The 13908-nt window shown below is 43.4% G+C and overlaps 1 protein-coding gene across 3 annotated transcripts in view; it reads left to right on the top strand.

Moving 5' to 3' along the window:
* The first annotated feature begins 5529 nt into the window (after positions 1-5529).
* The window catches only part of LOC308179489 (uncharacterized protein), a 33393-nt gene continuing 25014 nt past the window's right edge, over positions 5530-13908 (top strand). The window contains exons 1-2 of one of the 3 annotated variants that reach the window (XM_080559726.1): positions 5530-6455; positions 10785-10839. In XM_080559726.1, coding sequence (XP_080415852.1) covers positions 5815-6455; positions 10785-10839 — 696 coding nt within the window. In that variant the 5' untranslated portion in view covers positions 5530-5814. The remainder of the gene's footprint in view (positions 6456-10784; positions 10840-13908) is intronic. The other 2 variants (XM_080559725.1, XM_080559727.1) reach the window with 2 other exon arrangements.

Genomic DNA, 13908 nt, shown 5'->3' with positions numbered 1-13908 from the left:
TTCATAATGAAAATGCCTTCCAACATCGTATTATCCCTCTAAATATAATTGCTGTGTAAACATACTTAGTCAGCTTTTCCAGGTATGATCCAGGATATAATCCTCTTTGCTTTTATTAACCTGCCCAAATTATCCTAAATATGAACAAGAACACACTGAGCTGTTTCTCTGGGAAGATGAGAGGCTGTCTGACTTGTAGAAGTCAGGAAGAGAGTTAAACCAACACTATCAGTAAGTCTAAATTGTTTAAAGAACTCAGTTACAAACCTGTCAACCAGGCTCCTGACACATTGCTAATGGCAGTAACTGGGTGTTTTCCTGTAAGCATTATGCAGAGGTAGCCCCCAAGGCAAGATTTGGAAGAGAACATTACTTCACAAATTAATTCAGGAAGAGGGTTATTTGCAAGTGGAAAAGTAGGTAAGCATGGATCCAAGTGATGCTGGCAAGCGAGATGGCCAAACATACAGACTAGATGAGCGTGATCAAGAAGGGTTGAGTAGTATGCACATCGCATAATTTTCTTAGAGAATTTATTGGATGAAATGAATGACTGAATTCACTTATTGTGCCTTTTGCTGTTCACTAATTCAGTCTCAGTAAGAGAGCTACACAAATATCACAAAAAATACACAACATACACAAAAGTATATTTGGATATACTTTCAGTATATTTGGATATACTTTCTTTATATTTTTTCTAACAGCAGCTATTCTGCCTTCACCAAATACGCTTCCACATAAGATGCCAAGGACAGTATGGTGAAGAAGACTAGAATGTCTAACGCTCATTCAATCTTTTGCTGTGTCTGTATTGTAAGAATATAAAAAGCAGGACTTTTGCCTCCCACACAGAGCTCAAATTAAGAATTAATGAGACACTAATGTAGCCTTTCAGTTCGAATATTTGTCTACATTTTCTTCTTTATTTTCATGCCATCTAAGACAATATATTGCTTGGGCAAACCTCCAAAGTATCTCTAATTTTACTTAGTAGTCTGCTATATGGCACCAAGCCCCCCAGCTACAAAAATAACCACTAGTTCAGAGGCTGCCACCCAGGAACGACACAAAGCTGCAGCAGGCTTAAACAGGCTGCCTGAAGGAGAAAGGGGATCCTTCATACTGAAAGATACCTATCATCAATAAGTTTTAACACGACAGTGAGGTGTCATGGTAGTTGCTTAAAATGTTGGGAAAATCATCAGGCACTAACACGAGGCCTTGAAGTGAAGAGATTCCTGTAAACTTGCAGGAGACGTGTTTGTGTGCACTGCAGTCTCTGTCTCCAGCAGAGAAAGAGCCAATGGCATTTCCCAAAGTCTACAGAAATTCCTCTCTCCGAGAGCTCTTCTGTTCTCCAGACACAGAACTCAGAAGGTAGCGCACTGGTCCTTTAACCGCAGCCAGCGCAGCATTCCTCTGCCCTGCAGCACGGCTGCCTGCAAAGCTGTCCTGCCGCCTTCTCTCCAAGCAAGCTCTCTCAGACCTTAATAGGAATTGTCCTATTTGGGAACCCACAAGGCCTTGCCCCTAAATGGGGAAGGCTGATTTATTCATCTTTACTCTGACAAAAAATAAATTAAAAAAAATAAAAAATAAAAAGAAAGAAAATGTGTTTAATGCCAAATTAAAGAAATGAGCTAACAATTAATAGGTAAAGACAGACCATTTGCAGAATTACCTATCCATCAGGGTATTTTATTTATGCACTGCAATAACCTCGGCTGAAAACATCTTTCCTCTCACTCTCCCCTTTCCCTTTCTGATGCCTTAAGGGACGGGCCAAGCAAAGACCAGAAGTTCTGTTAAATTCAGAGTCTATCCACAAAGAGCTGCAGAATTTCACCCTATTTCTCTCACTGTAATGAATGTAAACATTCTTGAGAAAAGGCTGCAGCTTCTAAAATATGAACTCTGTGTGTGCGTGGATGTGTCAGAACGGCACCAGCCGGAGAGGTGGGGGAGAAAGGCTCCATACTCTGCAGGAGCAGTGGGTGGCACTCTCTGCACAGCACAAAACCCGTGTGTGGAGTTCCAGTTATTATAGCTACAAACATGTTTTTTCTAAATAATTCCTGAGCAGAGATCTTGTTCTCTAACCACTGACAGAACCATGTTCCAATTCCCTCTGCTTATTGCATACTTTTCTGCTTACATCTTTCTATTATTTGGTGTCACTCAGTCTGCAAAAACTTCATTAAAAAAGAAACCTGTGCTAACCACATATAAATAGCTCCATTACTGGCAGACTGCAATCAGGCTTAGGCGTCCAGCTCTTCTCTCCCAGCCACTCACCAAAAAAAAATGATTTTGTATTAAACACAGACTATGCAACTAGCACTCAGGTCTTGAGAAATAGGCTTTATTAAAGACTGCCTTAATATTTTATTTTTATATTTTATGTACTTACATGTTTTATTTATATACATGAAGCATTTATACAGCATTCTGCCCCAACAATTTTCAGCGTGTCTGTTTTAGAAGGGATAAGTTTAAAGTGTTACTTTCCTGACTCATTTCTATAAACAGGGGAGACACTCACATGTAACAGTGGTGTGTCTGATTTAACAACAGGACTCAGAAGGGATTTAATCAACCTTTACTCTACATAAAAGAAGCCTGGGAAAGTATAAAAAGCAGTGTTGTATAACAGAAGGTTTGCAGATGAGAATTCTTGCGTACAGAAAATAAACTAAGATTTAAGGCCTTGTTACTGAGAGTGTCTTGCCAATGCCCTCCTCCTGTTTAAAGCTGGATTCAGTTTGGTCACACCAGCTGTTTTGAAAAACAGAAACTGCTAAGAGCTGCATTAATTTCTGTGGAACATTCCACTATATTGTCCCTGGGTGAGCAGGGTTAGTTTTGGTATCAGGATGCCTTACATACTTAAGGAAATGAATTCATAAAGTTCTCTTTCCATGTATCAGAGTATGTTGTATGTGTATGGAGGGATGGGATAGAAATTACTGGTTTTTAGTGGTTTTAAGCTTAGCTTTCCCACAATAAATGATTTTTGCTGTCAGCCTGCGAACAGTAATTTTCTTTTTTTTTTTTTTTTCCTCTCCTGCAAATGACTTTCCCAGCCTGGGGCTACTTGTTAAGAAAGTGTTGCCATTGCATGTAGAAATCCTAACTACTAACTTCAATAACTTCGTAAATGTCACTGTTCCACTGCAATGTAGTGCTTGCTTCAGCAACCCAGGAGCCCCCAGAATGGCACAGTACAGTACGTGGGCTAGTCCTTGGAAGGACTCGCTAAAGGAGCATGGATGCCTTGAATTTTTCAACAGGTGGCTCAATGCAGGGAGCAGGACACTTACTTTCTTAAAAACGTCTCAACGAGTGTGGAAGAAACTTGATCTTGCCTGTTTGAGGATGTGCAGAGTTGCACCTGCATCTCTCCTTCCACAGCCCAGTGGGAATGGGTACAGCTCACATCTAGGCTGTGTAGCAACTATGTGCTCTGTATGCATGCCTTGCCTCATGGCTGATACCTTCAGCAGGTAATTAGACATCTTTTGGTCCTATTCTTGTGTGCTGCCTTGTGTGGGAAGTTGTCCATGCCCATGCAGAGTCCCACTGCCTGCTTACAAAGGGAGCTGACAGATATAGAACACAATCTTCACAAAAGCTATGGTTTGAAAGGGTAACCAATCTGAGCTGAAAATACTTTTAAGCAGACTGCTATATGTTTGGTCCTGAATTCTGGGTGTTAAGTCATTGCTAAGCCATAGTGATGGAGTGTTGTGCAGGCAGGTCTTGCTAGCAAGGGGATGCCGAGATAAGAGAGCACAGACATACTAACAGAAACTCCTAGGCCAAGAACAGAGTAAACACAAACACAAGAAATCAGCATACACTTGTGTCTGTGCTACACTTCAAGGTCTACAGCTTGGAACAGCAGCATAGCCCACACAGCAGCCTATTTGCCTCAGAAGGATTATGGGTGCCTGCACTCAGATGACCCCTGGAAAAGAATCCAAATAACAGGGATGTAAGATCCTTAAAAAGAGAGCTGCATTGCTAGACTTGAACATGTTCCCTTTCTTTCATTTGGATATTTTCTATATTATTTTTCCACTCCTGTCCAAATGACAAAAAAAAAAAATCACTTTCTGAATACCCCTTTCTGCCAGCTAGTCCTTGACTTATGTCCTCAACAACTGTGCATTAACAGAAGGAAACAGCAGATGGAATCTCTGTATTTACTGCTGTCACACTGAGCCTCATGTGGAAAAAAAAGTAGATTTCTTGTTTCAGGGATTTTTGAAAGCTTAACATGCATTTATGGTGACATTGCCCTGAGATTTAACTGTGAGTGTTAAGAAAAGCAATGCGCCACAGTGTTGTGCTACAGAGACCAAACTGCCCTTCAGGCAGAAGTGTTCTGCTTGAAAAAATCCCTTTGCTCTCCACACCCCCCTCTCCTGCCAGAGATGCCAAGTGTCCTGGGCTTTGTGTTTATTCAGAATAGACATAACGTAGATACATCTGCTTTTTCAGTTGACAGGTAACTCAAAGAAATATTACATAGGAGAAGCAAAATGTAAATCTGAACATGAGCAGTCACAGTAAATGACTGACAAGGTCATAGCCCGGGAACACCATTTACACAAAATTTGCCCTGAAAAGAAAACAGTGAAATAAGAATTGACCACAGAAAAATTATTTGCATCTTCTTCCTTCAGTGCAAGGAGGATAAACAACCCAATTTAGCTACCAAGATATTGCTTATGTGCCCTTCCACTGAAGGGGTATTTCTGCCCCAGCAAATACAGCATGGTCCAGGAGGGGAGTGAGCAGACAGAGCGGTCAGAGTCCTGTCCCCAATTCCTTGTGAGCCTTGGGCTAATCATGTCATTATTTTCTCCAGGTGTCCCCGGTTTGTACAATAAGTGATAGCAGGCAGCCTCAGCTCAGAGGCACTGCAAGGATTATGTGGGTATCTATTTCACCTCTTTGGAAGTTGAGCATTATTTTTACAGAAAGGGCGTCAAACCTGTGGCAAGTAGCCCAGGATTCCAGATGAGTTCAGTGTCAGCGTGCAGTCAGTGCAAGACTGCTGCCTCAGTGCCTGCGCACAGCCTCTCACGCTTTCACTAAAAGGTATAAATTCAAGACATTACTTCCAATTTACACAATGAAGAGAACAATACGGAAAGTCAAATACAAAGCACATCCATGTATCTATGACAAAAATCCCTTGGTTTTCTCAGGTATCAGTCCTCCAGCTTCATGCTCACTACATGTACCTGCTTGGACCCCAACCGAAGGTGTTATCCAGGGATTTTGCACTGATGACATTGTCCTCTGAAAGCCGAGTGAATCCCTGCCTTTTGGGAAAGGAGGAATTCAGGACTTGCCATGACAGTGTCCTTTGTCCAATAGGAGCCAGCATGGGAATTTTCTGGGGAAGGCATGACAAACCCTGACACGACCTGGGCTGGCAGTGTCCCCACAGACACCAGGCAGCTGGAGCCTCTGAGGGCTCCATGTGCTGCTTACCAGGGAGCGTTTGTGTCACTGAGCCACATAAAAGCAGCTCCAAGTATAAAACCACAGTCTTTTGACCAAAACTTTTACCTTTAAAATAAACTACTGAAACTCCTTCCACAGAGCACAGGAATCAACTGAAGCTATCAGTGCGTGCTCACTGCCACCTGCAAGGACAGAAGACTTTTTGGTTGCTGGGGGCTATAGGGCTGGCTGATGCTCATTGCAGCGTGTCTGTTACTGGAAAGGGTACAGGAGAGGTTCTGACCTGGAAAACCACGAAATGTCACGGAAACGAGGAGCTTCCCCTGCCCTGCCATGATCTCCAGAAAGGCTGAGGGGCTCCTTAGGGTGCCTGGCAGCGGTCCTTCCCTTTCCTCCTTGGAAAGGGATTTTCCCTCCTTGGAAAGGGCCCTTCTCCCGTCTCCCCTTCCCCTGATCATTCCAGCCCGTGCTCCGGGGGCCGACGGGGCGCACTTCGCCCCTCATCTCCAACCCCGGCGGCGGGAGGCACTTTTCCCCAGGAGGCCGCTGGGGGAGGCTGCCCGCAGGGGCCGGGCCGCCTCCAGCCCCGGCCGTTTCCACACCCGGCGAGGACAAAAAGCGCCGGGCCGGGCACCCCCCCCGGGGAGCGGGGGGCTCGCAGCGGCCACCCCCGCTCCCTGCCCGGCCCCGCGCCGCGGGTGCCCCCCGGGGGAGGGCAGGGGCCGGGAGCGGCCGGGGGAGGGGGCGAGGGGCGGGGAGGCCGGGGGAGGGAGGGGGTCGCTGTCAGAGGAGCCCGCCCGGGGCACGGCACGGCACGGCACGGCTCGGGGCACGGCTCCGCAAAGCCCGGCACGGCTCAGCACAGCTCGGCACGGCACGGCTCAGCTCCCCGCACCATGGTCCGGAGCTTCCCCGGTGCGGGGCTGGTCCTGGCGGCGGCCGCGGCGCTGTGCCTCGGCGGGGCGGGAGGCAAGGTAAAGCCCCGCGGCCCCCCGGCGGGACGGGGGGGGTGTCCCAGGGAGCGGGCTCCGGCGGGCGGGGGGGATGCAGCGGCGGTCCCGGGACGAGGGGATGCGGAGCGGTGCCCCCCGGCCCCTGCCCAGCCGGCGGCGGGGATCGGCAGCGCCTCGCGAGGCTCGCCCCGAGTCCAAAGGGCAGCGGGCGGCACGGCCCGTGTCTGAGTCGCCCTGTCTGCTTCGGGACGGCAAGCATTGCCAAAATCTATGCAAGCCCCGCGGTAACCGATGTAACGGCATTTCCAGCAGAAATGGGAGCGCTCGCCCAAAAAGCATCCATAAGGAACGGTAGCCTGGCATAAGGGAGCCAAACAACCGCCTTGTGCCCTGTCACTGTCCCTGTGCACTCCAGGCTTGTGCACCTCGTCTGTAGCAGGGCTGGCAGGTGAACCAGGTACCTGGCGGCTCTCAGGACAGGGACCTTGGCATAGCTGGGAGCCACGAGGTGAGCCCCGGGGGAAGCAGAGCGGTGGTGGAAAAGGCAGACTTGGAAGCAAGGAGCACCCCATAACTTGGAGCAGCTGCAGAGCAAACCCTGGCTGTGGGCTTTGAGAGGGGTGAGCAGTCCTGGTCCCGCTGACACAGCGGGGACTTTTCCTGTGGACTCTGATAGGAGCAGGATTTGACACTTCTGCTAGGGATTCTTAGATCCACAAAGGATGAGCCACTATGCTATAAAAAAATATTCCATGAATGTACGTCTTTTGTTACATATAAATATATAAGTGTGGGGGGGTTGCTTTCCCTGTGGAAAACAGCATTGTAATTCAGCCTGATACACCAACTCCCTGCCACAGCACATATGAATACAGCAATGACTTTGTGGTTGAAACGAAGATGTTTTATCTCACTCTGGTATCCTAGGAAGATAGCTACATCGAGAACTTAATTAAGCCACATTTTTGCCACTGAAGTACTAAGTATTAACTTCACAAAGGTGCACACAAATCTATTGAATTGTACAGTTGTGGATTTTTGTCTTTTGTCTCTCTTTTAACTCAGAATTGCATCATGTAATCTGCAAGTTTACTCTCCTCTTGGGTTTGTTACTGGAGATGAACAACTCCCTCATCCAGCTGCGTACTTAAAGTGTATAACTTGATTGCTGCCCAAAGTTATTACATCCTTCCTGTGCTAGTTTTGTTCTAATTCTGCTTGGGCAGTCATGAGGCAGAACAAGTATTAGCTGTGTCGTGTGCCTTTGGGTGTGAGTTGTAATAGTGGGACACTGAATGTGTCAACAAGCTCTATTAATTTTGCTTGATTTTTTTTTTCCCCTTTCTGTTTCCTAGTCAGCTTCTGTTGTTCTCTAGTTCTGGTATCAGGACTGTTTGATTTCCCATCAGACAATATCTGAACTGGTTACGTATTGACCACTGGTACCATAGAAAAGAAACTGCCTCCTTAATGAAGCAGCAGCAGCCTCCCACTTACTTTCCCAGACATGACTTCTTGTCATGTCAATTATTCTTTTGATCACATGTTGCCTATAGTCTCTAAACATGAAGAGCAATTTCTTTTGCAGAATGAAACTTAAGCACTTTCTGTTGCTTATCTTCCTAAATGTGACATTGAAATCTGTGCATTAGACACGTGTGTACATTTCTTGCTCCCTCTTTTTGTTATTTTTTTGATTAAGTTGCACTTGCTCTCCGCTTGTCAAGGACTGCACTATGCTGTGTAGGCTTCATTATTTTTATCTTTTTTTGGCTACATTCTGACAGTGCTGCTATGCTAGGAGAAAATTCATTCTAAACTGATGGTTCAAATCTAGTTCAATTTAGCAGTTGAAAAAAGGTATTCAAAGATTTATGAGAAATTAATTATAGAGTTAGAGTAGCATAGAGTAGCATACTGCTAACATAGAGTTAGCAGTACCAAAAAAAAAGAAAATTAAACAGGAACTCCCTTGGAAAGAGTAAAGTCTGCATGATGTATGGGAGACTGAACTGCTCTTTTCATCCAGGAAGGTGGTCTCCACCAGTCAGAGTTGAGGAACTTGGGGATGCTGTTGGGTAGCATGGATGTTTGAAACAGGTTTTGTAGCAAAATAGAGCTCTCTCTGGAACCCTTTACTAAGGACTACAGCAACATTAAAATAGGAGTTAGATCAAATGAAAGAAAATTTGAAGATAAGGTGTATGATGTTTCCTCCTGTGTGTCTGTATCAGATGGAACAAGATGTGCAGATAAGCGGCTTGTTTATCCTGAAGGAAGAATGTAAGCTGATGAAAGAATAACATAGTCAAAATTCCAGGTCTCTGTACGTCCATAAAATATTATCTGTTTAATCAAATCCCTGTGGAGGAGGTCTCTGTGCCAGTGCCATCTTTCACCTAGTATTCTTCTGTTCACTTGCTGGCTTAAAAAAATGTCAAGCCTTTCTTTTTTCTGTTAGGAAATCTTCAGTAATACTGACCTTTTAGTGAAAGTCCTGCTCCCAATGAGGACCATGGCAAAATTCCTGCTGGTTTCAGAGGGAGCAGGATCCTTCCCAAGATCAGTGAAGGATTAAAAAAAAATAATCAACTACTAAAATATGCACCTCAATTAGCAAAGAATGTGGCCTGATTAGTAAAGTGTATGAAATTTCATCTATTAAATTCTACGGCCCCGATCAACAAAGCACACTGCACAATTGGCAATGTATCCAGAATCTCAACTACTGTACTAGTCTCCTGCCAGATCAACCAAGCATGCAGCTGAATCAGTAAATTACGCAACTGGAGCAGCAAAATATGCACTTCTGATTGGGAGGGAAGGACATGGAAATTATCAAATGTTTAAAATTGACATACAATTGGTCTGAGCATGTTACTGGTCCATGTCTGCCTTAAGAAAAGTGGAGGCAATATAGATAAACTTTATGAAGTCTCTCCAAACAACTGCTGGACAGAAAAGTACATCCCTCAGACAGCTCAGTGCCTGACAGCAGCAGCCTGGTTCTTTACCAGATGTGCTACGCATCTGGTTTCAATCCCAGCTGCCAGGTGTGGAGGTTATTTTAGTTACACTTTAATGGGATATTAAGGTCCAGGTAGGTTTTGCTTTATAGGTCACTATAAAGCACTGTATATGCACACAAGACTGTCTTTCTGGCCCAACAACCTAAACCAGTCAAGACAAATAAAGCACCTTCACAGTACCTGAAAGTTTTGCTGGCAAGAAGCTCAGTGTCTATTAATCTCTTCACTGTTTGTGAAAGTACTTTTTGCTTCAGAAGAAGAAAAATGATAGGTCTTTCCTATTTTCTTTAGATCTTGATTAATTGCTGTAGCTGCTTCCTATTGTGTTTACAATATACCTTGGCAGATATGTACTGTGCAAAAAGCTTGGATGTTTGGCCAGTTTGGAGAGTAGCTATATTCTTATATCTTGAAGCAGTAGCATTGTTTCTCCTTAACTTGTGCCTATGTGCTTAAAAATTAAAATCCAGCCACAGTACCTTGTTCTGATCTTCAGAAGATGCTCTTGCTTTGAATTATTATTTTTGTTTTATACAGAAGAGCTGTGGGACATCCTATTTTAATAAGGATATGGTTTCAGGATTTCTATAAACAGCTTTTTTCTCTCTTTTTTTTTTTTTATGTCTGGAAGTAAACTGTTATACCACCTGTACTCAAGGAAGGCACGAGAATTGTTTTGTTTTATTGCACTGTTCATTTTAGTACGCAGAAGTCTGAAACACTATTGGAGTCTAAGAAATATCTGTTTTCTTTCTTTTTCTTTTTCTCTTTATTTCTTTCTATTAATTGGTACATAAAACTGGCTTGCATTGAACTTATTTAACAAATTTCTGTCTCATTTCCAGGTCAGTTCAATGAATGATCCTATTTAGTTCTTTTTCCTGTTTAAAATATTTCCTACTGAGTCCAGAGCAGTGCCCTTAAAACATAATTGATTTGGGTCATTGAACTTTTATTTTTCATGCATGTTAGTTTGCATCCCGCCACTGGTCTGACTGGTATTTCAATTAGAAAAATGCAGGCGGATTTCTCCTAGAGGCTAAAGTTCACGTGGAGTCTCTGGCAAAATAAGATTCTGGAGTATGTATCCCTGGAACTGGGCAATCATTTGTAATTTTTTTTTTTTTTTAATAAATTCTCTGTCTGGCCAGAGTGTCGTAAATCTGGCTCTCTTGTTAACTTCACACTAAGCAGCAATAATGTCCACAGTGTTTCAGTCCTGATAATTCTAATTACTGAAGCACTGAAGAAGCTGAAAGCTGAGAAGATGGATGAGGCTGGCCTTGAGTCCTGCACAACACATGGGACTCTCTCTTTGTAGAGCTGAACCACAGTTCTCCTGTTTGCCAAAGCCGGTGATAGAAGAAGCAGCCAAGGTAAGAGAAGTGAGCCAGTGGCAGAAGCCTGCTGGAATGATGTGAGTAATATTTATGCTGAAGGAGGTAAAAGCGTTCTGTACCACTAGAGATGCCAGCCATCTCCTAGACGAAAACACTGAAATCATTTTTGTTCCTTTAATATCTAAGTAGCTTGAAGCAAACAATCCTGTTGCACTGGTTTAAAAAGACCCAGTTAACAAAGTTAACAAACTTTCCTGTAGTAACCAGCAAACAATTACTCTTCCCCTTCATTTAATTCTTTGCATGACAGACCAGGAATGGTGATAAAATGTTCCTCTGTCTGTCTTTCTTCCTGCCTCCCCTTCTTCTTAAAAGAATGCGTGGCATGTTTGGTACCAGAGAGTGACTACACAGCAGTATGTAGCTAGCTAGACTAAAGCTGGTGTAGCAGCTCTTCCCTTTCCACGCTATTATTATTACTACAAGTTCAGTCCATGCACAGGTATCTCAGGTCTATCAATATTAAATTATCAATATCCAGCTCGATAGTTAGATATAGATGACAACACCAGCCAAGTTTTAAGATATTTTAGGCCCTTCCTTGAGTATGAGAATTACTAAATGTAAAAAATAATCCTCTTTTACTTGTACAAATCCATGGCAGGAAGACAGTGGAGTTGGGACAGGGTCTTGCATTAATATGTAGAATGATTATACAACAGTTGAGAAGAGCCTTACTGGCAGCCTTAGTCCTTGGACTCAATGTAAGGATGTTATAACTCCTCTTAACAAGCCCTCAGCAGAAAATGGCCTTATGCTTCACTTCAGGTAGTCTTGGTCCTGTCCGTGGAAAAGGAGGTCCCAATTTTGAGAGGAGAAAAGGCTGATTTGCCTTTATTTCCTTTCTAGAATTCTTGGGGCCCTACTGAAAACCACAGAAGTCATCTTGGACTTCAGGAGGATTTAAATCAGGCCATAAGTACTGCTGATTTGGATTAGTAATGATGTACATTGAGGACAACATCTGTATTTGGGTTTGGGTGGAGTCCTTTCATGGTAGAAGAGTTGGTAATACTTCTACAGCACCTTTCATCAGAGGATTTCAGAGTTTCACAAATATCTAATTACAGAAACTATTAAATTAGATGAAATCCTTGGTCCTGGGGGAGTACAGGCAACACCATTACACTTCAGTATAAAGCAGGGGTGGGTGGTGTTCAAAGTGGCAAAACAAAAGCAAATTTGCCACATACAAGCCATAACCTGCTGTGCTATCTCATTTTCATCCACTATTCTATTCTTCTAATTTCTTTATATTAGCAGCCAGGTTGCAACATCAAACCACCTCAACAAAATGGGCTGGCCCAAGCCTCCATTCAGAACTACTGTCAGGTCTGAAGAGGGACTTTTGGATCACTGATCTCTTACTGATCTATTCCATAGTGATCGTGTTTCATTATTCTGTTAAGTAATAGCAGGACTATTAACAAGGGCCAGGTACCAAGGATGCCAGTAAGGAAAGATTCACGAATACAGGAGATCTGGGATGAAATGCCTCTAAAATTCCAACCTAATCCAAATCCCAGAGAGACGATTGTTCAGCCTTTCCAAAGTGGGTGTGCCTGCTGGAGATCCAATCCACTTATTCTGCCTAAATCCAGCCCTCTCCTGGTCTTGGTTAGTAAGTATTCTCCTGTCTTGAGTGACTAGGATTTTATTAAAGGTTGTTTTTTTCTTCTACATTTGACTTAAAATATGGAGCCTATACCATTAGACCCAAGGCCTGAAGCCCAGGCTGCCCATCCGCTTATCTTCCTGCCTGTATTACAGATCTGCATGGGTGGGCAGTTCAGGTGAATCTCAGACTTCACTATTTGAATACAAGGGCCCCAAGGAGTTTCTCATCAAGACTAACTTTAAATGCGAGCTTAGTAGGCTGAACGCTTTGATTTGCCTCTGAAATCAACAGTAACTTATTCCAGGCTTCCTGGTTGAAACTTGAATGGGGAAGAAGAAAGGATGTCTGCAAAGCAGATTTATTTGGAAAAATAAACTGCTCACTGGTTGAGACCCTATAACAACAAACCCAGTGCTTAGGTTTTCCTCTGGCTGCAGCGTCTGTTATACTTTTTTCTGTGTTCTCCCACACCGTCCCTGCTGTGCCCTCATGGTCTCTCCTTATGCGTAGGCAGTAAAATTTACAAGCATCCTGCTCTCTGAAATCCTGGCAAAGGAGGAGTCTTAGAAATTTCCCTATTCAGAGCATAAAAGAGGAGATGAATCCTGAAACAGTGAGGTGAAGATAGGTGCTGCTGTTTGTATACCATCCAAAGACAAGTGTGTGTGTGTGTGTGTTCAGACCATAACAGACCTCTGAATGGCCAGCCTCAGCTGTAGCAAATACTTGCTTAACAACTTAGTTACAAATATTTTTTACTCCAAGTTTTTTGCATGAAAGGGAGGAGGTTTATCTTTATTTGCTTATTACGGATCACTATCCATGTCTTCTGCATAAGCCCTCTCACCTGCTAGTGACATTTAGTGAAACATCAAACCAGTTCCTAAAGATTTTCAGCATGCTAGTGGCGATATTAGCAGGTTTTAGCTTTCACATGTGGAATGTTTCCTTCTCCATATGTTTGTACAATAGGCTTCCATCACGTGGAACATCTGAAGTGTCTGGATGAAACAATAGGGTCATGCAGCTGGAAATCCAAGCACAAACAGTTTTTTTTTTCCAAAGCAACTTTACATGTATGTGTGTGGTTTTTTGTTTGCTTTTAAAGATCAGAATTTGTTTGCTGGGAAGTGGCCAGCAAAATTTGCTTGTGATTGCTTTCCAGTTCCTCATTCTCCAGTTTTTGGTACTCTCAACACAAAACAAAGCATATTTGAGCACCTAAGCTACATATGGATTTATTTAAATCTCCCCCAAGTATTTGGGAGGTTTATATATTTAAAGTTAATTTCGGAACACTAGTTTCACAGATTGCTATGAACGCATACTTAGCTTGTTGAATGGACTTTTATATTGAACTCTGAAAGCAAACTTTTACTGCAGTGCTATAGCTTTTGTTTTGTTATAGGTTTTGTCTGGTTACCAAG

The sequence above is a fragment of the Anser brachyrhynchus genome (genome assembly GCF_964034855.1).
Source record: "Anser brachyrhynchus genome assembly, chromosome: 17".
Lineage (NCBI taxonomy): Eukaryota > Metazoa > Chordata > Aves > Anseriformes > Anatidae > Anser > Anser brachyrhynchus.
The sequence above is the reverse complement of the archived record's forward strand: the minus strand, read 5'-3'. Positions and strand labels throughout refer to the sequence as shown.